The sequence below is a fragment of the Gobio gobio genome, assembly GCF_949357685.1.
Source record: "Gobio gobio genome assembly, chromosome: 20".
Lineage (NCBI taxonomy): Eukaryota > Metazoa > Chordata > Actinopteri > Cypriniformes > Gobionidae > Gobio > Gobio gobio.
Genome location: NC_137113.1, coordinates 50,607,610 through 50,633,823, shown reverse-complemented (window position 1 = coordinate 50,633,823; position 26,214 = coordinate 50,607,610). Strand labels below are relative to the sequence as shown.

General features: G+C 46.6%; 1 protein-coding gene across 1 annotated transcript in view; it reads left to right on the top strand.

The window, feature by feature from the left end:
- The first annotated feature begins 327 nt into the window (after nucleotides 1–327).
- The window catches only part of LOC307143668 (stonustoxin subunit alpha-like), a 72,004-nt gene continuing 46,117 nt past the window's right edge, over nucleotides 328–26,214 (top strand). The window contains exons 1-5 of the mRNA XM_079845401.1: nucleotides 328–427; nucleotides 2,745–2,834; nucleotides 2,946–2,985; nucleotides 11,286–11,378; nucleotides 11,539–13,242. Coding sequence (XP_079701527.1) covers nucleotides 2,745–2,834; nucleotides 2,946–2,985; nucleotides 11,286–11,378; nucleotides 11,539–13,242 — 1,927 coding nt within the window. The 5' untranslated portion in view covers nucleotides 328–427. The remainder of the gene's footprint in view (nucleotides 428–2,744; nucleotides 2,835–2,945; nucleotides 2,986–11,285; nucleotides 11,379–11,538; nucleotides 13,243–26,214) is intronic.

Genomic DNA, 26,214 nt, shown 5'->3' with positions numbered 1-26,214 from the left:
ATATTTGTAATATTTATATTACAATTAGTGTAGTAATTAAGGTTAAAATAGAGAATTCCAATGCAAAGAGGAAAATTAGAGTCATTTTGTGGCTGGAAAAAAATGTATGGCTCTTTAATAAATATACATGTAGTCTAGTTGCTCAAAAAAGTATTGCAGATCATAACTGCTTATACTTATTTGTGAAATTTTAAAATGTTAATAATAGTGATTTGTAATGAATGCAAGCAAATATAATGCACAGTAGGCTATACAAGGGTCAAAGGGCATTGACTCAGGCCACTGGCCACCTCCCCTCTCCAATCTTTCACGTCATTTCCCGACATCACATGTTTTCATGAGGCGTTCCCTCAGTAGCAGGACTATAAAGATCACTACAGATTTCTGATCCGCTTCAGACACACCATATCAAGAACAGAGACTCCAGGTAAGATGTGATTTTATGTAGTGTCAGTGTTATTGTGTTGGATTGTGTTGGGCTTCAGCCCCCCCTAAACTTCTGTCCAGCCCCCCCTAAACTTCTGTCCAGCCCCCCTAAACTTCTGTTCAGCCCCCCTAAAAAAATGTGTGATGAACCTTTCAAACATATGGGAGGGAAACTGGCTGGAGGCTTCGGTTTGTCCCGTCTTTTAATCTGTGTTAATCAGCTGTTCTTCAATCCGCTGTGGCGGCGAGCAGAGCGCACGTCAGAAGCAGAGGTGTGTGTGTGGATCTGAGCTCTCATTGGTCTGTCACCACTCGTCAATGTCAAAATATTTGAGAAAACCAATCAAATCAGAGTAGGCGGGCTTTATGTTCACAGAAGCTGCTGAGGCTGAGCGCGAATCTTAGCAGCGCGACTCGACTTCAAGTGAGAGATATGAAGCTAAACTACACATTTCATATCTGACAGCGGCTTCTGGAAGTCAGAAATGGTGAAAAAATGACACAAATATTCAGGAAAATTAATACACTTTTGTCTAATTTCGCCATTTTAAATTGAAATAGGCCTATAATGTAATTTATAATTGAATTAACAAACACAAAATATTAACAAATGAATATCAGTAATAAATGTGTGAATATTGTAAATGTAATAATTCCATGTGTAGCTCTCAGTAAATAAAAAAGCTCAGTTTTCTTCAGCCTGTATTGGACATAAGATTAGTAATGAATGTGGGCATATTGTGAATTAATTTAATAAATTGAGTTAGGCTACCTAGCTTTCCTGTTAGCCTTCAGTAAATTAACATGCCTACAAAAATGATTCATGAAACATATAAATATCAGTTAAACATATGTTTACTTTCTTCACTGACAAAAATGGTAAAACTTTATCAGTCATATCTGCCCACTGACATGGTTTTCAAGCAATTGTTATCAAATTTTTGGCGTTCAGAACATTTTAAAATGCACATGCAGATCATAGAAATCTAAATTTTCTCGAGGGGTCATGCCCCCCAAACCCTCCTAACTTCACGTTTGGGATCTCATTGATTATAAACCTGCCTACATTGTATGATTAAGGGATGTACAATATGTTCAATATGGTCATGCAGAATGAGGCATTCATATTTGCTTTATAGCTATAAGTAATAATACACAGCCAATATCCTAATATGCATACTAATAAGCTACTAGTTAATAGTGAGAATTGGATCCTAAACTAAAGTCTTACCAATTTTTTTTTTCATATACTCACTGGGGGCTGATCCCCCCTAAAATGAAAATCCTAGAAACGCCCCTGTATTTAACTATTATATTATATTTGAACTATTATATTAGTGTGTGTGACCCGGGCTGGCAGAATGAGTTGTAATGCTAATTATGAGCTCCTGGCAAAACAAGTGGAAAATGTCAATTTTGGTCGAATTTGAGGTTTTCACTAAATTAATTTGTTAACCCTTGTCTAGCGATCCCAATGCTCCAAATAGTAATTAAAGTCTCTGTATTTGTGTGTTTTCTGAGAGGTCTACCTTCCTGAATCTTGGGGAAAGAACAATATCTGATGTGCAGCATTATATCTGAGCATTACAGTGGGTTAGGGTCAGTGTTCACTAATGCCAACACGTAATGATTTAGAAGTTTTACCAACGTAAGCGAGACCGCATGGACAGCGTATAAGATAAATCACATGTGTGGATGAGCATGTAACCGTCCCATGTATCAAAATATTCCGACCAGTGTGTGGATGACTGAAAGATTTACATTAGTGTGTAAAAGTACACTGGGCACAGTTACCACAGCGATAATTACCAGAAGGAAGAGTCTGGATACCAGTTTTCACCTTACAAGATGGAAAATCAGATTTTACAACCATCACACAAATTACTTTGACGTTTGAAGACCAAACGAGGACCTTCTTTAAATACACTAGAAAAATATGGATCACTAGAAATAAAAGTATTTTTAAGTAGCTGTGAGTATTGTAAAGTATCTGAGTATTTGACAGCATTTAGGGCCATCCTTAACATGTCAAGTCAAGTTTTCCTGTAGCTCAAACAGTAGAGCATGGCGCTAGCAACGCCAAGGTCATGGGTTCGCTTCCCAGGGAAAGCAATAATTGACAATAATGTATAATGTGTATTTTGAATGCAATGTAAGTCGCTTTGGATAAAAGCGTCTGCCAAATGCATAAATGTAAATGTAAGTACCCTTCAAAGCTTCAAAGCAGCTTTACAGTGATGATAGGAAATTCATTTTGTTTTTGAAGAAAAATTGTAATTCATTTGTTGTTGATTATTTTTTTTGTTGATGATTCCAAGATGGCGGCACGTATGATGCCCCTGAAGCAGCCGAGCTGGATCTGCTGTACATGTTTATGGTTGGCAACTCTAGCTGTGGTGAATGCACAGGTAAGTGCACTCCCTCAGACAAAATGTGGACATTTAAACAGATATATTTCATGAGATTAAGGATAAAAAAATCTTTGTATATGATTTTATGAACCATTCTTCCAAAAATAGGTTTTAAATGAAGACACCAAAGGAAATACAAAAAATTCAGGTAAGACTGAAATGTTACAAAATGTGAATGTGCTATGAACAATATCACAGGGACAGATTTAAAATCATTAGAAGGACAAATTGTCTCAGGTTACGTATGTAACCCGGTTCCCTTTCGAGGGAACTCCCACTGCGTCGGAACGACACTTCGGGGATACTCCCTAAGCACTAGCGAATCTGAAGTCCGTATAGCCACTAAACCAATCTGATTGGCGTGCGTGATGACGTCATCGTGACGGCGTACCCGGAAGTATAAAGCGGGAGCCGGCGCACTGAAACGGCAGTTATTGCTCTTCAGCATAGCGCTCTCTGTTGAAATTGTCTGTCTATTTACTGTTGTTTGTCACAGTTGCAAAAGTGTGTGAATGAAAAGAAAGAAATGGAAAAGAATGTGAGAGAGTTTAAGCAGTGTGTGCATCTGTGTCCCTGCTTTATTCGGGCTCAGATGCACACCTGCTTTGTGTGCAGTGTCTGGGTGTTGAGCATGCTCGGGCAGTTCTCGAGGGAACTGCCTGTCAGTGGAAAAGCTGCTCACACTCAGACTGCTCCACTCTCGGCTGGCCGTGTTCGATGAGACCGGCCAGCTTTGTGAGCCCCAGGGTTCTGGACCCGCGATCGCTCAGGCGTCTCGGTGTCACAGACCATGGGGTTCACAGAAGGACTGGTCAGCGGGATCTGGGACTGCTGCGGCACTTTCCCAATCCTTGTCTGACAGTTCTAAAGATCTTCCTCCCCGTGTGGAAGCCCGCGCTGCGGCTTCTTCCCCCGGGGTTGAGGATCTGATGCTTAAAAAGCTGGACCCGCGAACGCTGAGGCGTCTCGGTGTCACAGACCATGGGTTTCACATAAGGACTTATCAGCGGGATCTGGGACTGCTGCGGCACTTTCCCAATCCTTGTCTGACAGTTCTAAAAGATCTTCCTCCCCGTGTGGAAGGCCGCGCTGCGGCTTCTTCCCCCGGGGTTGAGGATCTGATGCTTAAAAGCTGGACCCGCGATCGCTGAGGCGTCTCGGTGTCACAGACCATGGGTTTCACATAAGGACTTATCAGCGGGATCTGGGACTGCTGCGGCACTTTCCCAATCCTTGTCTGACAGTTCTAAAGATCCTCCTCCCCGTGTGGAAGCCCGTGCTGCGGCTTCTTCCCCCGGGGTTGAGGATCTGATGCTTATTCTCTCCGGTTCCGAGGAGCCAGATGAGTGGTGCATCAGGGCAGGTGGAGAAGCAGGAAGTGTTTCATCGCTTCATCCACTCGCCCAAAAGGAGCTAATTGAGGTTTTTGACTCGTGTGGTGGCCAAATTGAAGATCAATTGGCCACAGGAAGTGCCGGAAATTCAGCCACCTAGTAGGCTGGACGACCGGTTTCTTTCTCGCCGGGTCCAAACACCTCGCCGGGGTTTACCTTTCTTCCCGGACCTACACATCGAGGTGTGTAGGTCGTGGAGGAAGCCCTAAAAGAGCTCGATGAGGGCGACGGTCCCTCTTCGGAGGATGTGCTGGAGCTACGGAGGGCTGCAGATTTGTCTCTCCGCATCACCAGGGAGATGGCCCGTGCTATCAGCCGGGCCATGGCCTCCGTGGTGATGGTGGAGAGGCATCTCTGGCTGAATCTATCGGGGATGAGGGAGAAGGATAAGTCCTTCCTCCTAGACTCCCCGATTTCGCCTTCTGGTCTATTTTGGTGACGCGGTTGAGACCGTTGTCGCCGGGTACCAGGAGGCGAAGATGCAGTCAGCGGCCTTCCGTCAGTGCCTCCCTCGCCACTCAGAGCCTGGGAAAGCGGCCCCTAGGGGGCAGCCTCAGCCATCTACCAGCTCCTTGCACCGGCAGGTGCAGAAAGAGAGCGTCGCCTCTAGAGCCCCTCCTCCAGGAGCCTGGCAACAGAGGCGGCGTTCTCACCAGCAGTCCCAGCAGCGGTCTTTCACTCCTGGAGGCCATCTGAGGAACGTACTCCAGGGAGGGAGGCTGCTGGGAAGAAGTCCTAGCTTCGGCTGGACTTCCAAGAGCGGCCCCCCCCCCGCGGGGGAGCAACCGAGGTTGCTTCCTCTGCGGCGCTCCGGGGAAATCGAGGTAATCCCGCCGTCTATGACGCTTCGGGCCCCATCGATTTCCCGCGAACGCATGCTGCTCCAGCCGCCTCCGGAAGGACTTGCGGCTGGGCAGCTAACGCGTCCGCACATAGAGAATCGTTCCCAACCACTTCCTGCCGGTCATCCGCTTCAGGGGGTTGGGGACGACGCTCGTGTAACACCCGAAGCCAGCCTCGAGAGTATTTCGAATATTCCGAATATTTCTACATGGGTCCTGCGTACTGTAGACAAAGAGCAGGGTCGGGTAAGGGAACTGGTAAAATCCTTGCTGGCGAAGGAAGCCTTAGGGTGCGTTCCTCCGCCAGAGAGGGAGTCCGGGTTCTACAGCCGGTACTTTATAGTTCTCGGAAGGGAAGGAGAGTGGCGTCCGGTAGACCTGAGGTATTTGAATCGGTCTCTGAGGAGGCTCGGTTTCAAAATGCTCATGGTCTCCATCATCGTGAGTTAGATCCAGTTCGAGGACTGGTTCGTCACGATAGATCTGAGGGACGCATACTTCCATATCTTCATCCTTCCATGTCTTCATCCTTCCATGTCAGGAAGTTCTTGAGGTTCGCCTTCAGGGGCGAGGCGTACCAATATCGAGTGCTTCCCTTCGGTCTAGCTCTTTCCCCACGCACATTCGCAAGGTGCATGGATGCAGCTCTGGCTCCATTGAGACTCCAGGGCATCCGTGTGCTGAATTATCTCGACGACTGGCTCATATTGGCCCAGTCGTAGGGGATGGCAGTTCGGCATTGAGGTGTCGCTCTGGCCCATATAAGGTGCTTGGGGCTGGGACTCAACACAACAGGTGTGTTGGCGCCGTCCCGGAGGACTACGGTTCTAGGGATCGTATGGGACTCGACGACGATGCGGGCACAATTGTCTCCCGCGCGAGTCGAGACCATACTGGCGATGGTCTCAGAAATAAGGCTAGGCCACAGCATCACTGTAGAGCACTTTCAGGAAGTGCTGGGGCTCAGGGCAGCAGCGTCCAAGGGGATACCCTTTGGCCTGCTGTACATGAGACCTCCACAGTGGTGGCTGGAAACCAAGGGGTTTCCCCCAGAGGGAATCCTTTCCGTATGATCAGGGTAACGCGCAGATGCCTTCGTTCCCTAGTTATATGGAAGAAACCTTGGTTTCTGTCCCAGGGGCCAGTGTTGGAGCGTCCTGTTGCCGGAAATCCGCTTCAACAGACGCCTTCCTCACTGGCTGAGGCGCGGTCATGGACGGCCGCTTTGGGGGAAAGTCCTAGCTTTGGGTGGACTTCCGAGAGCGGTTCCCCCCGTAGAGTGGCAACCGAGGTTGCTTCCTCTGCGGCGCTCCGGGGAAATCGAGGTAATCCCGCCGTCTATAACGCTTCGGGCCCCATCGATTTCCCGCAAACACATGCTGCTCCAGCCGCCTCCGGAGGGACTGGCGTCCGCACATAGAGAATCGTTCCCAACCGCTCCTGCCGGTCTTCCGCTTCAGGGGGTTGGGGAGGAGGCTCGTGTAACACCCGTGGCCAGCCTTGAGAGGCTGGTTCCCTCAGTAGATTATCTCGGCGCATGGAATGCCTTCCGAATATTTCTACATGGGTCCTGCGTACTGTAGAAGAGCAGACATCCTGTCGAGGCAGGGGCTGAGGCCCGGGGAGTAGCGTCTCCACCCAGAGGTGGTGGCGTCTCGAGGGACGTCCCACTGTCCACTGTGGTGTTCCATCACGCATCCAGCCCCGCTGGGGTTGGATGCCATGGTTCAGACGTGGCCGAGGCTGCGTCTGTACGCTTTTCCCCCGATTGCTCTGCTCCCGGGAGTCCTGGACAGAGTCCGCCAACAGGGGGTCAGCCTACTTTTAGTAGCACCCCGTTGGCCGACGCGAGTTTGGTTCTCGGATATCATAGCTTTGCTGGCAGGTCCTCCATGGTAGATTCCTCTGAGGATGGATCTCCTATCTCAGGCAGGGGGCACTATATTTCACCCCCTGCCGGAGGTTTGGAACCTTTGGGTCTGGCCCTTGAGGGGGTCAGGTACCTAGATATTGGCCTGTTGGCAGAGGTGATAGAGACCTTACTCAGTTCTAGGGCTTCATCTTTCAGGAGACTGTACAGCCCCAAGTGGTGAACCACTTGGTGCAGGGAGCGTGAGGTGGTCCCAGTTAACTGGCCGGTGGCTTCAGTGCTGGAGTTCCTCCGAGATCGCTTCTCTGCGGGTCCAACCCCGTCCACACTCAGGGTGCCCGTGGCTGCCATAAGGCTTTCCACACTCCTTTGGGTGATGGGCTTGGGTAGACACCATCTGGTTGTACAGTTCCCCTGTGGGGTTCGGTGGATGCGGCCGGTGGCTCGTTCCAGAGCTCCCAACCTGGGATCTGGCAGTGGTTCTCGAAGGCTGGCTGAGGCCCCCTTCGGACCATTGGAGTCGGATGAACCAGGGAACTTAGGATTGGCAGTTCCCTGGTTCTTCAGGCATTACATCCCCCGCCTCACGTGACGGCGGAATAAGAGACCTTCACTGTGAAGCACTTTTGAGTGCTGGGGCTCAGTTCAGCAGCGTCCAAGGGAGACCTTTTGACCTGCTGCACGTGAGACCTTGACAGTGGTGGTTGGAAACCAAGGGGTTTCCCCCAGAGGGAATCTTTTTCGTATGATCAGGGTAACGCGCAGATGCCTTCGTTCCCTAGTTATATGGAAGAAACCTTGGTTTCTGTCCCAGGAGTCAGTGTTGGGAGCGTCCTGTTGCCGGGAAACCGCTTCAACAGACGTCTCCCTCATTGGCTGGGGCGCAGATGGCGCTTGGGTTCCCCAGTCCTAGTTGTGCCCGGTCTCCGGCTTCACACTAGGGCAGGCACTACCCTCGGTAAGGTCCCAAGGGTCAGTTTTGGGAGCGTCCTGTTGCCGGGAAACCGTTTCAACAGACGTCTCCCTCATTGGCTGGGGCGCCGAAGGCGCTTGGGTTTTCCCTAGTCCTAGTTGTGCCCGGTCTCCGGCTTCACACTAGGGCAGGCACTACCCTCGGTAAGGTCCCAAAGGCCAGTGTTGGGAGCGTCTTGTTGCCGGGAAACCGTTTCAACAGACGCCTCCCTTCATCGGCTGGGGCACGGAAGGAAAAGAAGTGGAGAAGTATCTCCCTACGGTGCTGGCGCTAGGGTACTCAAGTCCTAGTTGTGCCCGGTCTCCGGTTTCACACTAGGGCAGGCGCTACCCTCGGTGTGGGCTAGTGGGTACTCGTTCCCCGAAGTGTCGTTCCGACGCAGTGGGAGTTCCCTCGAAAGGGAACTGCTCGTGTTACGTCTGTAACCCTTGTTCCCTGAGAAGGGAACGAGCACTGCGTCTCGTCACCACACTTCGGCACGCCTGGAGCGCATGCTTCAGAGCAATAGCTGCCGTTTCAGTGCGCCGGCTCCCGCTTTATACTTCCGGGTACGCCGTCACGATGACGTCATCACGCACGCCAATCAGATTGGTTTAGTGGCTATACGGACTTCAGATTCGCTAGTGCTTAGGGAGTATCCCCGAAGTGTCGTTCCGACGCAGTGCTCGTTCCCTTCTCAGGGAACAAGGGTTACAGACGTAACCCGAGCAGTTCCCTCAGAGGTGAGCGAGACGCTGCGTCATGGTATTGATGCTATGGGAATGCCTGCTGCAGAACTGGTGTCTGAAGCATGTGTGCAAAAAAACACACCAATTCTGACCTGAATTCAATGATTTGGAGGGGTGTCCCAACACTTTTGGCTAAATATAGTGTATATATGTTCTAGCACTGCCCAAATCAAACCCGACTGTGTGGGGTTTTTAATCCGTTTGCTGTCTTGTACACATATCGAAGTATGACTGAAACGACGTGATCTGAGCTGTTTTCTTGGTTGTGTTTGTAAAGAAATGCGCACTAAGCTGTGGGGCGCCGTACAAACACATCCAGTGTGAATACTCTCGCGCGTCTGCAGCTGCAATGACAGTGTAGTTACGCTGATGTTAAGCTGTGTGAAACAGCCGGGAAAGATAACAGCTCATAGATTCTAATCTCTTCACTGAGCATGTTGACACAGTTTTAAATTCCTGCACAAGAAAATTGTATGACCAGCTATCCGATTGTACTTCAAGTCTTCTTCCCTTCACTGCATGAATCGCCGTAGCAAGAGAAGGTCTTCCTTCAGACAATTAGAATCGGGGTATTCTGTGACATACGTGCCCATTTATGGTCTCTGTGACACGTCACACTATGTCACCAGACCCCAATCACTTCATGGCCACAGGTGTATAAATCAAGCACTAGGCATGCAGACGCTTCTGCAAACATTTGTGAAAAAATGGGTCTCTCTCAGGAGCTTGGCGTTCATTACCTGTGGAGCTGGTATAGTGAGGGTGATTACATAGGGGACAATGGGTTGACTCCTTGTAGGCGAACATGTCCACTTCCGCTTGACCGTGCCTCTGCCATATGGACTCCAACACCTGTGGGTGGAGTTGTCATTCCCCGGGCCCTCGTCTTGACAGGGTATCTGCTCCCATATTTGCATGCCCCAGAATGTAAATTGCCCTCTGGGAGAGCAGTTTGGTTTCTGCCCAGAGCAGGAGTATGGCCTGAATAGGGGGTGCAAACACAGTCCGCTCTGGTGATTGATGTAAGAGACTCTAATGTAAGTTGCTTTGGATAAGAGCATGTGTTGAATTTGTAAATGTAAATCTAGCGTTTTATATGATTTTATATATTCTGACTGGAAGGTTGAAAGTTTGATTCTGTAATTGTCTATTTTCTTTGCATCTTTATTTTATAATGGATTTCTTCAGCTCTCCGTGTTTTCACTGTTATACTGTAGGGGGCGCTATTACACATCTTCTGAAAGAGTATAGAATCTCCTGATCAAAACACAGGTGAAGAAGAAGCAGACAAGCGATATCAAGTCAAGTCAACTTTATTTATATAGCGCTTTTTACAATGCAGATTGTTTCAAAGCAGCTTCACAGTGTTAGACAGGAAAATAATGCAACAGAATTTGATTCGGCCATACAGCCGCTCCGGAGAAAACGGTGATGTCATCAGCTCAGTTCAATTATCATACAGTGACAATGTGGGCATTAGATTGCTTTGGATCAGTAATTTAGTTTATATGGTTAATTTAGTTTACTAATTAGTTTTATTTGGATATTTAGTTGAAGTTTTTTTTCGTTGATATCATATGTAATCACATGTATTATGTAAAATAACGCGATCATCAACATTAAACATCATATAAATCAAAACTGCCTAGTGTTACTGAGTGAAATATCACCCCAGGACGAGCTAAAGGACTGTGAAACTCTGGTGATGGACTCCATCTACTCCATCTGTGTTTTGATTGTTCATTGTTCTGAATCCCATCTGGATGTAGTCTTTGACAAAAACATGTTTTTCTCAGCTTTTTGCTCAAAATGTTGATTTTCTTTTTATTAAACTAACCCGTATTAAAGTGTTGATAAAAAAGGAATGCATGAAACTAGAATAAAACCTTTTATGGGGGTCAGAATCCTTTGTGTAAATTGTAAAAAATGCAGGTGGTGGCTGGCAACTTTAAAGGGTCATGAAACCCCCCTGCTGCAGCAGTGTTTTCCAGAAATGTTTTCAGAAATGAAGATGGACAGACTTTTCCCCTTTTAATTAGTTAAGTTTGTAAGCACGGAACACAATTTGCCTCAGAATATTTAAAAATAAAAACCATCAAATAAATGTAGAAATGCAATGTAATAACAGTAAAATAATAATAAATATACTTTATATCCCTGAAATTATTTAAACAAAAAACATTCACAACAGAGATGTTCTGTAAAGAAAAACTATTGTGCTAAAATATAGACTGGATTACTAATATTACAATACTATAATACTACTATATATAACATTAAGTTAAGATCTTAATTAGAAATCTTAATCTTAACCCCAGACTAGTGGGTTACACGCCCAAGATTTTCACTTAAATGTTATATTTGCATGTATGTAATTGTTACCCACATAACTAGATTTTTTTTGCAGTGAGGGAGAACAAGCCTGCATTACAATATGCATACTAACCATCCTAAAGAGTATGTAAGATTAGTAATCCAGTCTATATTATATAGACACAATAGTTTAGCACAATAGTTTTTTTTACAGAACATCTCTGTATTCTCATAATTCTCATAATTATTCACTATCACCAGATGTAATTGTGTTCACATATGTCATAAATATATAGAAATATGAACTTTTATTTGTTATTTACTGCAGCCTTTACATCAAAGCCCATTGAAGTGGCAGCTCTAGGAAGACCTCTGTTTCCTGGGATGCTGTATGACCTCCGCACGGATACCTTCATTCCAGGTGCTTTACCAACCTAAAATAAATAAATAAAAGTTTATTTCCCTTCTTCACCAAATATTGCATCCCTAGTGCTTGTGTAACAACACGATAAAACCTGCATGATTCTTCAACAGTGCATTGTGTCCTCATCCGTGACTGTTAAAGCCATTTCTCATTTCAGGAGTTACTCTGTGGGATAAGAAGTCACTGAGAGAAGATTTGGACACCCGTCCACAGCCCAAGACAGATTTGAAGTTCAGTAGCTCCGACTCTCTCTCTAGTAAGGCCAGTCTCCTGGATGTAAGTGCTTCCCTGAAGGCCAGCTTCTTAGGAGGGCTGGTGGAGGTGGGAGGATCTGCCAAGTTTCTGCGTGACACCAAATCCTCAAACCAACAATCCAGAGTAACAATGTCTTACATTGAAACCTCCAGATTCGATCAGCTCACTATGACTCATCTGGGCCACATCACCTACCCTCAGGTGTTTGACCAGAAAACTGCAACTCATGTGGTCACGGCTGTACTGTACGGAGCTCAGGCCTTCATGGTGTTTGATCGGACATTTTCAGAAGAGGAAAAAAAGCAGGAGATTGAGGGAGAACTGAATGTCATGGTCAAGAGCATCCCTGGATTTTCTATTGAGGGAAAAGGAGCTATAAATATGACAGATGGTGATAAGCAAAAGGCTGAGAACATTGCTTGCACATTTTATGGTGACGTCCGTCTTGAGCAGAGCCCCACCACTTACATTGAGGCCATGGAGGTGTACAAGAAGCTCCCCGCTATCCTGAAGGAGAATCCAGAGAATGCAGTTCCAATAAGAGTCTGGCTCTATCCTCTTTCTCTACTGGATTCAAAAGCTGCTCAGCTGGAGAGAGAAATCACCACGCGTCTGATTTCCAACACTGAAGATGTAATAGAGGGGCTGGGAGAAGTAGAGAGGACATACAACGACCTGTCCAGAAAAACCCTGGTGAATGTTTTCAGTGATATCAAAGAGAGGCTGCAGTCATTTCAGAGCTCATTTAGCATTTACAAGACAATGCTCCTGAAAGCAGTGGCCAGGGTCTTGCCTGCTATACGAGCAGGAGAGATGGAGGAGAAGTCACTGGGAGACATCCTGAAGATCCACTACAGCTCCCCTTTTAAAGCTGACAGGATTAACCAGTGGATAGATGGTGCCCAGACTGAACTCAACCTCTTGAATTCTCACGCGAAGATGCTGGAGGGAATAACAACTGAAGACTCAGATCATCTCAGCATCATCCTCTTTAATCTTAATATTGATGTTGTGGTGTGCTTGACCTTCACATCTCTGAAGTATGAAGACCCGTATCTTTCAACCCTGAAGGAGTTTCTGGAATCTGACAAGTTTAAAGAGCTAGATGGGGAACAAAGCATGGTTTCTGTGGCATCTGTCAGAAAGTGGTCCAACGATCCTGCTGTCATCGCAAAGATGAGAGAGAACTTGTCTCTTTTCAGAAGTTTTTCAGAGGCTAATAAAGATGAAAAGAGATACAGATTCATTATTTCTGCCATCCCCGATCCATCCAGTCCAGGCTCCTCCATCCGTCTGTATGAAAAAGGGCAGCTGACAGACACACAGTTCCAGCCCGTGTCGAAGCCTCCCCCTCCAGAAGTGAAGGAGGTCCTGGAGGGCAGTGTGTCCCTGAAACTGCAGAAGTCCCCGACTGGAGAAACTGTGCAGTACAGAGTGGAGTACCGGCAGCTGAAAGAGGAACAGTGGCATGTCATAAACACACCTGATGAAGACTTTACTCTGACTGGATTGAAGCTTGGAAAGCAGTACTTGATCCGCTACAGGATAGTGGGTAAAGTGGGAGTGAGTGAAGCCAGTGACACAATCAACCCCATACCGTCTTCAGGTGAGGGCCATATGCACATTTATTTGCATTAATCTTTATTTTTAAAAAATAATAATAATTTGCTTCATTCGCTCAATGTTTGCATTGACAACCATATTTCCTAACAGGTGTGGATATTAATAATTATAGGGTACAATATTAATGTAACAGTTTGTAAAGTGTTTCCCAATTGACTGTATATATGAACGTATTATTTGTCTCGTTCATGTTGTCACAAAATGTGTTTGATGTCAGATGTAGGCTGCTGTACTACTGTAGAGATCATGGGCAGATGGAACAAACACTACTCTGTATGAAAACCAAAAGGACAGTTAAAAATATAGCTAACATAAAAATAAATGGCTCATAATTAAAACAAAACACCCAAACAAACAAATAATCAACTTAGAACACAAAAACTGTTAAGCCCACTATTATGGCATTTCTGCAGAAAACGGCTCGGGTTACGTCTGTAACCCTTGTTCCCTGAGAAGGGAACGAGCACTGCGTCGGAACGACACTTCGGGGGATACTCCCTAAGCACTAGCGAATCTGAAGTCCGTATAGAAACTAGCCCAATCTGATTGGTCGTACGTGATGACGTCATCGTGACGGCGTACCCGGAAGTATAAAGGGCGAGCCGGCGCATTGAAACGGCAGCTATTGCTCTGAAGCATGCGCTCCAGGCGTGCCGAGGTGTGGTGACGCGACGCAGTGCTCGTTCCCTTCTCAGGGAACAAGGGTTACAGACGTAACCCGAGCCGTTCCCTTTCGAGGGAACTATCACTGCGTCGGAACGACACTTCGGGGAACGAGTACCCACTAGCCCACACCGAGGGTAGCGCCTGCCCTAGTGTGAAACCGGAGACCAGGCACAACTAGGACTTGAGTACCCTAGCGCCAGCACCGTAGGGAGAACTTCTCCACTCCTCTTCCTTCCGTGCCCCAGCCGATGAAGGGAGGCGTCTGTTGAAACGGTTTCCCGGCAACAAGATGCTCCCAACACTGGCCCTTGGGACCTTACCGAGGGTAGTGCCTGCCCTAGTGTGAAGCCGGAGACCGGGCACAACTAGGACTGGGGAACCCAAGCGCCATCGGTGCCCCCGCCAAATGAGGGAGGCGTCTGTTGAAACGGTTTCCCCGGCAACAGGACGCTCCCAACACTGGCCCTTGGGACCTTTACCGAGGGTAGTGCCTGCCCTAGAGTGAAGCCGGAGACCGGGCACAACTAGGACTGGGGAACCCAAGCGCCTTCTGCGCCCCAGCCAATGAGGGAGACGTCTGTTGAAGCGGTTTCCCGGCAACAGGATGCTCCCAACACTGACCCCTGGGACAGAAACCAAGGTTTCTTCCATATAACTAGGGAACGAAGGCATCTGCGCGTTACCCTGATCATACGAAAGAGATTCCCTCTGGGGGAAACCCCTTGGTTTCCAACCCCCACTGTCAAGGTCTCACGTGCAGCAGGTCAAAAGGTCTCACCTTGGACGCTGCTGCACTAAGCCCCAGCACTCAAAAGTGCTTCACAGTGGAGGTCTCTTACTCCGCCGTCACATGAGGCGGAGGATGTACTGCCTGAAGAACCAGGGAACTGACCAATCCTAAGTTCCCTGGCTCATCCAACTCCAATGGTCCGAAGGGGGCCTCAGCCAGCCTTCGAAAACCACTGCCAGATCCCAGGTTGGGAATTCTGGAACGAGCCACAGGCCGCATCCTCCGCGCCCCACAGGGGAACTGTACAACAGATGGTGTCTACCCAAGCCCCTCACCCAAAGGAGTGTGGAAAGTCTTATGGCAGCCACGGACACCCTGAGTGTGGACGGGGTTAGACCCGCAGAGAAGCGATCTTGGAGAAACTCCAGCACTGAAGCCATCAGCCAGGTAACTGGGTCCACCTCACGCTCCCTGCACCAAGTGGCTCACCACTTGGGGCTGTACAGTCTCCTCAAAGATGGAGCCCTGGAACTAAGTAAGGGCTCTATCACCTCTGCCGACAGGCCAGTCTCTAGGTACCTGACCCTCTCAAGGGCCAGACCCAAAGACTCCAAATCTCAGGCCGGGGGTGAAATATTGAGCCCCCTGCCTGAGATAAGAGATCCCTCCTCAGAGGGATCTGCCATGGAGGACCTGCCAGCAGCGCTATGATGTCCGAGAACCAAACCCGCATCGGCCAACGGGGTGCTACTAAAAGTAGGCTGACCCCCTGTTGGCGGACCCTCTCCAGAACTCCCGGGAGCAGAGCAATCGGGGGGAATGCGTACAGACGCAGGCTCGGCCACGTCTGAACCATGGCATCCAACCCCAGCGGGGCTGGATGCGTGAGGGAAAACCACAGTGGACAGTGGGACGTCTCGCGAGACGCAAACAGGTCCACTTCCACTGGGCCGAACCTCTCACATATGGCCTCCACCACCTCTGGGTGGAGTCGCCACTCCCCGGGCCTCAGCCCCTGCCTCGACAGGATGTCTGCTCCCTGATTTTGAACCCCCGGGACATACATTGCCCTGATGGACAACAGTTTTCCTTGGGACCACAGGAGAATTTGATGCGCCAGTCTACAAAGAGGGCGCGACCTCAAACCCCCCTGATGATTCAGGTACGCTACAACAGACGTATTGTCTGTTCCGACCAGGACATGTTGGCCGCAGAGGTCCGGGAGAAAGCTCCTCAAAGCTTTGTAGACCGCCATCATCTCCAAAAAGCGAAAAGCGGCCCTCCATGACCGCGGCCCTCCATGACCGCGCCCCAACCCGTGAGGGTGGCGTCTGTTGAAACGGATCTCCGGCAACAGGACGCTCCCAACACTGGCCCCTGGGACAGAAACCAAGGTTTCTTCCATATGACTAGGGAACGAAGGCATCTGCGCGTTACCCTGATCATACGGAAAGGATTCCCTCTGGGGGAAAACCCCTTGGTTTTCAGCCACCACTGGAGGGGTCTCATGTGCAGCAGGCCAAAAGGTATAACGTTGGACGCTGCTAGCATGTGCCCCAGTACTCTCTGAAAGTGCTTCATAGTGATGCTGTGGCCTAGCCTTATTCGTGAGACCATCGCCAGTATGTAATTGTGCCCGCATCGTAGTCGAATCCCATACTATCCCTAGGAACGTAGTCCTTCGGGACGGCGTCAACACACTTTTTGCTGTGTTGAGTCTCAGCCCCAAGCACTTTATATGGGCCAGAACGACATCTCGATGCCGAACTGCCACATCGTACGACTGGGCCAATATGAGCCAGTCGTCGATATAATTCAGTACACGGATGCCCTGGAGTCTCAATGGAGCCAGAGCTGCATCCATGCACTTTGTGAATGTGCGTGGGGAAAGTGCTAGACCGAAGGGAAGCACTCGATATTGGTACGCCTCGCCCCCGAAAGCGAACCTCAAGAACTTCCTATGACATGGAAGAATGGAGATATGGAAGTATGCGTCCTTTAAATCTATCGTGACGAACCAGTCCTCGAACTGGATCTGACTCACGATGGTAGGAATCGTGAGCATTTTGAATCTGAACCTTCTCAGAGACCGATTTAAATACCTCAGGTCAATAATCGGACGCAACCCTCCATCCTTTTTAGGAACAATAAAGTACCGGCTGTAGAATCCGGACTCCCTCTCTGGCGGAGGAACACGCTCTATGGCTTCCTTCGCCAGCAAGGATTTTACTTCTAGTTCCATTACCCGAACCCGCTCTGGTACCACTGCGGTCCAGTTCAAACCCCTGAAATTTGGAGGAGGATGACTGAACTGCAGTCTGTAACCATTCTCTACAGTACGCAGGACCCATGTAGAAATATTCGGAAGGCATTTCCATGCGCCGAGATAATCTACTTAGGGAACCAGCCTCTCGAGGCTGGCGTCGGGTGTTACACGAGCCTCGGATGACCGGCAGGAAGTAGTTGGGAACGATTCTCTGTGTGCGGACGCGTGAGCTGCCCAGCCGCAGGTCTTTCTAGAGGCGGCTGGAGCAGCGTGCGTTCGCGGGAAAACGATGTGGCCCGAAGCGTCATAGACTGCGGGATTCCACATCGATTTCCCCAGAGCGCCCCAGAAGAAGCAACCTCGATTGCCCTTCTGCGGGGGGGACCGCTCTTCCCACCAGCCTTCCGCACCCTGAGTACGTTTCTTAAATCGCCTCTGGGAGCGGAAGACTGCTGGTGAGTCTGCTGGAGCGAGCGCCGCCTCTGTTGCCAGGCTCCAGGAGGAGGGGCTCTAGAGGCGACGCTCTCCCTCTGCAGCTGACGGTGCGAGGAGCTGGTTGACGGCTGGGGCTGCCCGCTATGGGCCACGCTCCCTGGCTACGAGCGACGAGGGACGAACTGTCGGAAGGCCGCTGACTGACTTCTCGCCTCCCGGTGTTTGGCGACAACGGCCTCAACCGCTTCCCCAAACAACCCGGAAGGCGAAATCGGGGAGTCCAAGAGAAAGGACTTGTCCTTCTCTTTCATCCCCGATAAGTTCAGCCACAGGTGCCTCTCCACAGTCACCAAGGAGGCCATTGTCCCATACCCTGCCTCGCGAGCCCCCGGGACATTAGCATAGTCCAAAACAGGGGGGTTGGAAACTCGCGAGGAGAAGGGTTTCTTCCATGATCTACACACCTCGGTGTGTAGATCCGGGAAGAACGGCAAGCCCCGGCGAGGCAGCCGCGGGTCCAGAACCACGAGGTTCACAAAGCTGGCCGCCCTCATCAAAAACGGCCAGCCGAGAACGAAGCAGTCTGAGCGGGAGCAGCTCGCAATGTTGACAGGCGGGCTCCACACCCAAACACTGCACACAAAGCAGGTGTGCATCCGAGCCAGAGATGTAACGTGGGCACGGATGCACACACTGCCTATAGTTCTCACTCATTCTTTCTTTTTAAGTTATTTACTAAAAAACTCTCTCTCACACACACACTTCTTGGACAGTACAACAGTAAATAGACAGACTTGTCACACAGAGCGCTATGCTGAAGAGCAATAGCTGCCGTTTCAATGCGCCGGCTCGCCCTTTATACTTCCGGGTACGCCGTCACGATGACGTCATCACGCACGACCAATCAGATTGGGCTAGTTTCTATACGGACTTCAGATTCGCTAGTGCTTAGGGAGTATCCCCCGAAGTGTCGTTCCGACGCAGTGAGAGTTCCCTCGAAAGGGAACCCTCAGTCATCCCTGAAAACAACATGATTGATTAATATAAATAATATCTTTAACAAATGCAAAACTCATCATTTATATTCTTTAATAATAATCATTATTAATTATTCATAATAAATGCAAAGCATACAGAAGTTCATTGTGAATCTATAAGATAATGTATGACAAGTTGAAGCTTCAATGATAAAAGAGAAAGCCGTGAACAGATTCAGTATTTTTAAATATACTGTATGAATGAGTTCAGCACATCATGACAGTAATATTACAGACAGCACAACTCTCACACCATGTAGAGGACGGAGTGCAGTTCTAGCAGGTCCAGTTGTCTCCAAAAGGGGGTGTGTGTGTGCTCGGGGTGTTGGGCAATGCCCCTGTGTCAGCAGATGCTCTGTCCTGTTGGATAGTCGGGTCATGCTTGTGCAATCCTGTAAACATAAGAGCAGTTATCAGTGAAACCGACTCATTCCTCTCTCCACATGGTTTTTGTATAGGGGAGTGTGTGCAGAGTTACTACACACAGTACAGAGTAACTACACACAGTACAGAGTTACTACACACAGTGCAGAGTTACTACACACAGTGCAGAGTTACTACACACAGTACAGAGTTACTACACACAGTACAGAGTTACTACACACAGTGCAGTTACTACACACAGTGCAGAGTTACTACACACAGTGCAGAGTTACTACACACAGTACAGAGTTACTACACACAGTACAGAGTTACTACACACAGTGCAGTTACTACACACAGTGCAGAGTTACTACACACAGTACAGAGTTACTACACACAGTGCAGAGTTACTACACAGAGTACAGAGTTACTACACACAGTACAGAGTTACTACACACAGTACAGAGTTACTACACACAGTGCAGAGTTACTACATAGAGTACAGAGTTACTACACACAGTGCAGAGTTACTACACACAGTGCAGAGTTACTACACACAGTGCAGAGTTACTACACACAGTACAGAGTTACTAAACACAGTGCAGAGTTACACACACAGTACAGAGTAAATACACACAGTGCAGAGTTACTACACACAGTACAGAGTTACTACACATAGTACAGAGTTACTACACACAGTACAGAGTTACACACACAGTACAGAGTTATACACACAGTACAAAGTAACTACACACAGTACAGAGTTACACACACAGTACAGAGTAACTACACACAGTACAGAGTTACTACACACAGTACAGAGTTACTAAACATAGTAGAGTTACTAAACACAGTGCAGAGTTACACACACAGTACAGAGTTATACACACAGTCAGAGTAACTACACACAGTACAGAGTTACACACACAGTACAGAGTAACTACACACAGTACAGAGTTACTACACACAGTGCAGAGTTACTACACACAGTACAGAGTTACTAAACACAGTGCAGAGTTACACACACAGTACAGAGTTACTAAACACAGTGCAGAGTTACTACACACAGTACAGAGTAACTACACACAGTACAGAGTTACTAAACACAGTGCAGAGTTACACACACAGTACAGAGTTACTATACACAGTGCAGAGTTACTACACAGAGTACAGATTAACTACACACAGTACAGAGTTACTACACACAGTGCAGAGTTACTACACACAGTGCAGAGTAACTACACACAGTACAGAGTTACTACACACAGTACAGAGTTACTACACACACAGTACAGAGTTACTACACACAGTACAGAGTTACTAAACACAGTGCAGAGTTACACACACAGTACAGAGTAACTACACACAGTACAGAGTTACTACACACAGTACAGAGTTACTACACACAGTACAGAGTTACTTCACACAGTACAGAGTTACTACACACAGTACAGAGTTACTACACACAGTACAGAGTTACTAAACACAGTGCAGAGATACACACAGTACAGAGTTACTACACACAGTGCAGAGTTACTAAACACAGTGCAGAGTTACACACACAGTACAGAGTTACTACACACAGTGCAGAGTTACACACACAGTACAGAGTTACTTCACACAGTACAGAGTTACTACACACAGTACAGAGTTACTACACACAGTACAGAGTTACTAAACACAGTGCAGAGATACACACAGTACAGAGTTACTACACACAGTGCAGAGTTACTAAACACAGTGCAGAGTTACACACACAGTACAGAGTAACTACACACAGTACAGAGTTAGACACACAGTGCAGAGTAACTACACACAGTGCAGAGTAACTACACACAGTACAGAGTTACTACACACAGTGCAGAGTTTCTACACACAGTACAGAGTTACTACACACAGTACAGAGTTACTAAACACAGTGCAGAGTTACACACACACACACAGTACAGAGTAACTACACACAGTACAGAGTTACTACACACAGTACAGAGTTACTACACACAGTACAGAGTAACTACACACAGTACAGATTAACTACACACAGTACAGAGTTACTACACACAGTACAGAGTTACTACACACAGTGCAGAGTTACTACACACAGTGCAGAGTTACTACACACAGTACAGAGTTACTAAACACAGTGCAGAGTTACACACACAGTACAGAGTAAATACACACAGTGCAGAGTTACTACACACAGTAGAGAGTTACTACACATAGTACAGAGTTACTACACACAGTACAGAGTTACTACACACACAGTACAGAGTTATACACACAGTACAAAGTAACTACACACAGTACAGAGTTACACACACAGTACAGAGTAACTACACACAGTACAGAGTTACTACACACAGTACAGAGTTACTAAACATAGTAGAGTTACTAAACACAGTGCAGAGTTACACACACAGTACAGAGTTATACACACAGTCAGAGTAACTACACACAGTACAGAGTTACACACACAGTACAGAGTAACTACACACAGTACAGAGTTACTACACACAGTGCAGAGTTACTACACACAGTACAGAGTTACTAAACACAGTGCAGAGTTACACACACACAGTACAGAGTTACTAAACACAGTGCAGAGTTACTACACACAGTACAGAGTAACTACACACAGTACAGAGTTACTAAACACAGTGCAGAGTTACACACACAGTACAGAGTTACTACACACAGTGCAGAGTTACTACACAGAGTACAGATTAACTACACACAGTACAGAGTTACTACACACAGTGCAGAGTAACTACACACAGTACAGAGTTACTACACACAGTACAGAGTTACTACACACAGTACAGAGTTACTAAACACAGTGCAGAGTTACACACACAGTACAGAGTAACTACACACAGTACAGAGTTACTACACACAGTACAGAGTTAATACACACAGTACAGAGTTACTTCACACAGTACAGAGTTACTACACACAGTACAGAGTTACTACACACAGTACAGAGTTACTAAACACAGTGCAGAGATACACACAGTACAGAGTTACTACACACAGTGCAGAGTTACTAAACACAGTGCAGAGTTACACACACAGTACAGAGTTACTACACACAGTGCAGAGTTACACACACACAGTACAGAGTTACTTCACACAGTACAGAGTTACTACACACAGTACAGAGTTACTACACACAGTACAGAGTTACTAAACACAGTGCAGAGATACACACAGTACAGAGTTACTACACACAGTGCAGAGTTACTAAACACAGTGCAGAGTTACACACACAGTACAGAGTAACTACACACAGTACAGAGTTAGACACACAGTGCAGAGTAACTACACACAGTGCAGAGTAACTACACACAGTACAGAGTTACTACACACAGTGCAGAGTTTCTACACACAGTACAGAGTTACTACACACAGTACAGAGTTACTAAACACAGTGCAGAGTTACACACACACACACAGTACAGAGTAACTACACACAGTACAGAGTTACTACACACAGTACAGAGAAACTACACACAGTACAGAGTAACTACACACAGTACAGAGTAACTACACACAGTACAGAGTTACTACACACAGTACAGAGTTACTAAACACAGTGCAGAGTTACACACACAGTACAGAGTAACTACACACAGTACAGAGTTACTACACACAGTACAGAGTTACTACACACAGTACAGAGTTACTTCACACAGTACAGAGTTACTACACACAGTACAGAGTTACTACACACAGTACAGAGTTACTAAACACAGTGCAGAGATACACACAGTACAGAGTTACTACACACAGTGCAGAGTTACTAAACACAGTGCAGAGTTACACACACAGTACAGAGTTACTACACACAGTGCAGAGTTACACACACAGTACAGAGTTATACACACAGTACAGAGTAACTACACACAGTACAGAGTTAGACACACAGTGCAGAGTAACTACACACAGTACAGAGTTACTACACACAGTACAGAGTTAGACACACAGTGCAGAGTTACTACACACAGTACAGAGTTACTACACACAGTGCAGTTACTACACACAGTGCAGAGTTACTACACACAGTACAGAGTTACTACACACAGTACAGAGTTACTAAACACAGTGCAGAGTTACACACACACACACACACACACACACACACAGTACAGAGTAACTAAACATAGTAGAGTTACTAAACACAGTGCAGAGTTACACACACAGTACAGAGTTATACACACAGTCAGAGTAACTACACACAGTACAGAGTTACACACACAGTACAGAGTAACTACACACAGTACAGAGTTACTACACACAGTGCAGAGTTACTACACACAGTACAGAGTTACTAAACACAGTGCAGAGTTACACACACAGTACAGAGTTACTAAACACAGTGCAGAGTTACTACACACAGTACAGAGTAACTACACACAGTACAGAGTTACTAAACACAGTGCAGAGTTACACACACAGTACAGAGTTACTATACACAGTGCAGAGTTACTACACAGAGTACAGATTAACTACACACAGTACAGAGTTACTACACACAGTGCAGAGTTACTACACACAGTGCAGAGTAACTACACACAGTACAGAGTTACTACACACAGTACAGAGTTACTACACACAGTACAGAGTTACTACACACAGTACAGAGTTACTAAACACAGTGCAGAGTTACACACACAGTACAGAGTAACTACACACAGTACAGAGTTACTACACACAGTACAGAGTTACTACACACAGTACAGAGTTACTTCACACAGTACAGAGTTACTACACACAGTACAGAGTTACTACACACAGTACAGAGTTACTAAACACAGTGCAGAGATACACACAGTACAGAGTTACTACACACAGTGCAGAGTTACTAAACACAGTGCAGAGTTACACACACAGTACAGAGTTACTACACACAGTGCAGAGTTACACACACAGTACAGAGTTACTTCACACAGTACAGAGTTACTACACACAGTACAGAGTTACTACACACAGTACAGAGTTACTAAACACAGTGCAGAGATACACACAGTACAGAGTAACTACACACAGTACAGAGTTAGACACACAGTGCAGAGTAACTACACACAGTGCAGAGTAACTACACACAGTACAGAGTTACTACACACAGTGCAGAGTTTCTACACACAGTACAGAGTTACTACACACAGTACAGAGTTACTAAACACAGTGCAGAGTTACACACACACACACAGTACAGAGTAACTACACACAGTACAGAGTTACTACACACAGTACAGAGTTACTACACACAGTACAGAGTAACTACACACAGTACAGATTAACTACACACAGTACAGAGTTACTACACACAGTACAGAGTTACTACACACAGTGCAGAGTTACTACACACAGTGCAGAGTTACTACACACAGTACAGAGTTACTAAACACAGTGCAGAGTTACACACACAGTACAGAGTAAATACACACAGTGCAGAGTTACTACACACAGTAGAGAGTTACTACACATAGTACAGAGTTACTACACACAGTACAGAGTTACTACACACACAGTACAGAGTTATACACACAGTACAAAGTAACTACACACAGTACAGAGTTACACACACAGTACAGAGTAACTACACACAGTACAGAGTTACTACACACAGTACAGAGTTACTAAACATAGTAGAGTTACTAAACACAGTGCAGAGTTACACACACAGTACAGAGTTATACACACAGTCAGAGTAACTACACACAGTACAGAGTTACACACACAGTACAGAGTAACTACACACAGTACAGAGTTACTACACACAGTGCAGAGTTACTACACACAGTACAGAGTTACTAAACACAGTGCAGAGTTACACACACACAGTACAGAGTTACTAAACACAGTGCAGAGTTACTACACACAGTACAGAGTAACTACACACAGTACAGAGTTACTAAACACAGTGCAGAGTTACACACACAGTACAGAGTTACTACACACAGTGCAGAGTTACTACACAGAGTACAGATTAACTACACACAGTACAGAGTTACTACACACAGTGCAGAGTTACTACACACAGTGCAGAGTAACTACACACAGTACAGAGTTACTACACACAGTACAGAGTTACTACACACAGTACAGAGTTACTAAACACAGTGCAGAGTTACACACACAGTACAGAGTAACTACACACAGTACAGAGTTACTACACACAGTACAGAGTTAATACACACAGTACAGAGTTACTTCACACAGTACAGAGTTACTACACACAGTACAGAGTTACTACACACAGTACAGAGTTACTAAACACAGTGCAGAGATACACACAGTACAGAGTTACTACACACAGTGCAGAGTTACTAAACACAGTGCAGAGTTACACACACAGTACAGAGTTACTACACACAGTGCAGAGTTACACACACACAGTACAGAGTTACTTCACACAGTACAGAGTTACTACACACAGTACAGAGTTACTACACACAGTACAGAGTTACTAAACACAGTGCAGAGATACACACAGTACAGAGTTACTACACACAGTGCAGAGTTACTAAACACAGTGCAGAGTTACACACACAGTACAGAGTAACTACACACAGTACAGAGTTAGACACACAGTGCAGAGTAACTACACACAGTGCAGAGTAACTACACACAGTACAGAGTTACTACACACAGTGCAGAGTTTCTACACACAGTACAGAGTTACTACACACAGTACAGAGTTACTAAACACAGTGCAGAGTTACACACACACACACAGTACAGAGTAACTACACACAGTACAGAGTTACTACACACAGTACAGAGAAACTACACACAGTACAGAGTAACTACACACAGTACAGAGTTACTACACACAGTACAGAGTTACTAAACACAGTGCAGAGTTACACACACAGTACAGAGTAACTACACACAGTACAGAGTTACTACACACAGTACAGAGTTACTACACACAGTACAGAGTTACTTCACACAGTACAGAGTTACTACACACAGTACAGAGTTACTACACACAGTACAGAGTTACTAAACACAGTGCAGAGATACACACAGTACAGAGTTACTACACACAGTGCAGAGTTACTAAACACAGTGCAGAGTTACACACACAGTACAGAGTTACTACACACAGTGCAGAGTTACACACACAGTACAGAGTTATACACACAGTACAGAGTAACTACACACAGTACAGAGTTAGACACACAGTGCAGAGTAACTACACACAGTACAGAGTTACTACACACAGTACAGAGTTAGACACACAGTGCAGAGTTACTACACACAGTACAGAGTTACTACACACAGTGCAGAGTTACTACACACAGTGCAGAGTTACTACACACAGTACAGAGTTACTACACACAGTACAGAGTTACTAAACACAGTGCAGAGTTACACACACACACACACACACACACACAGTACAGAGTAACTACACACAGTACAGAGTTACTACACACAGTACAGAGTTAC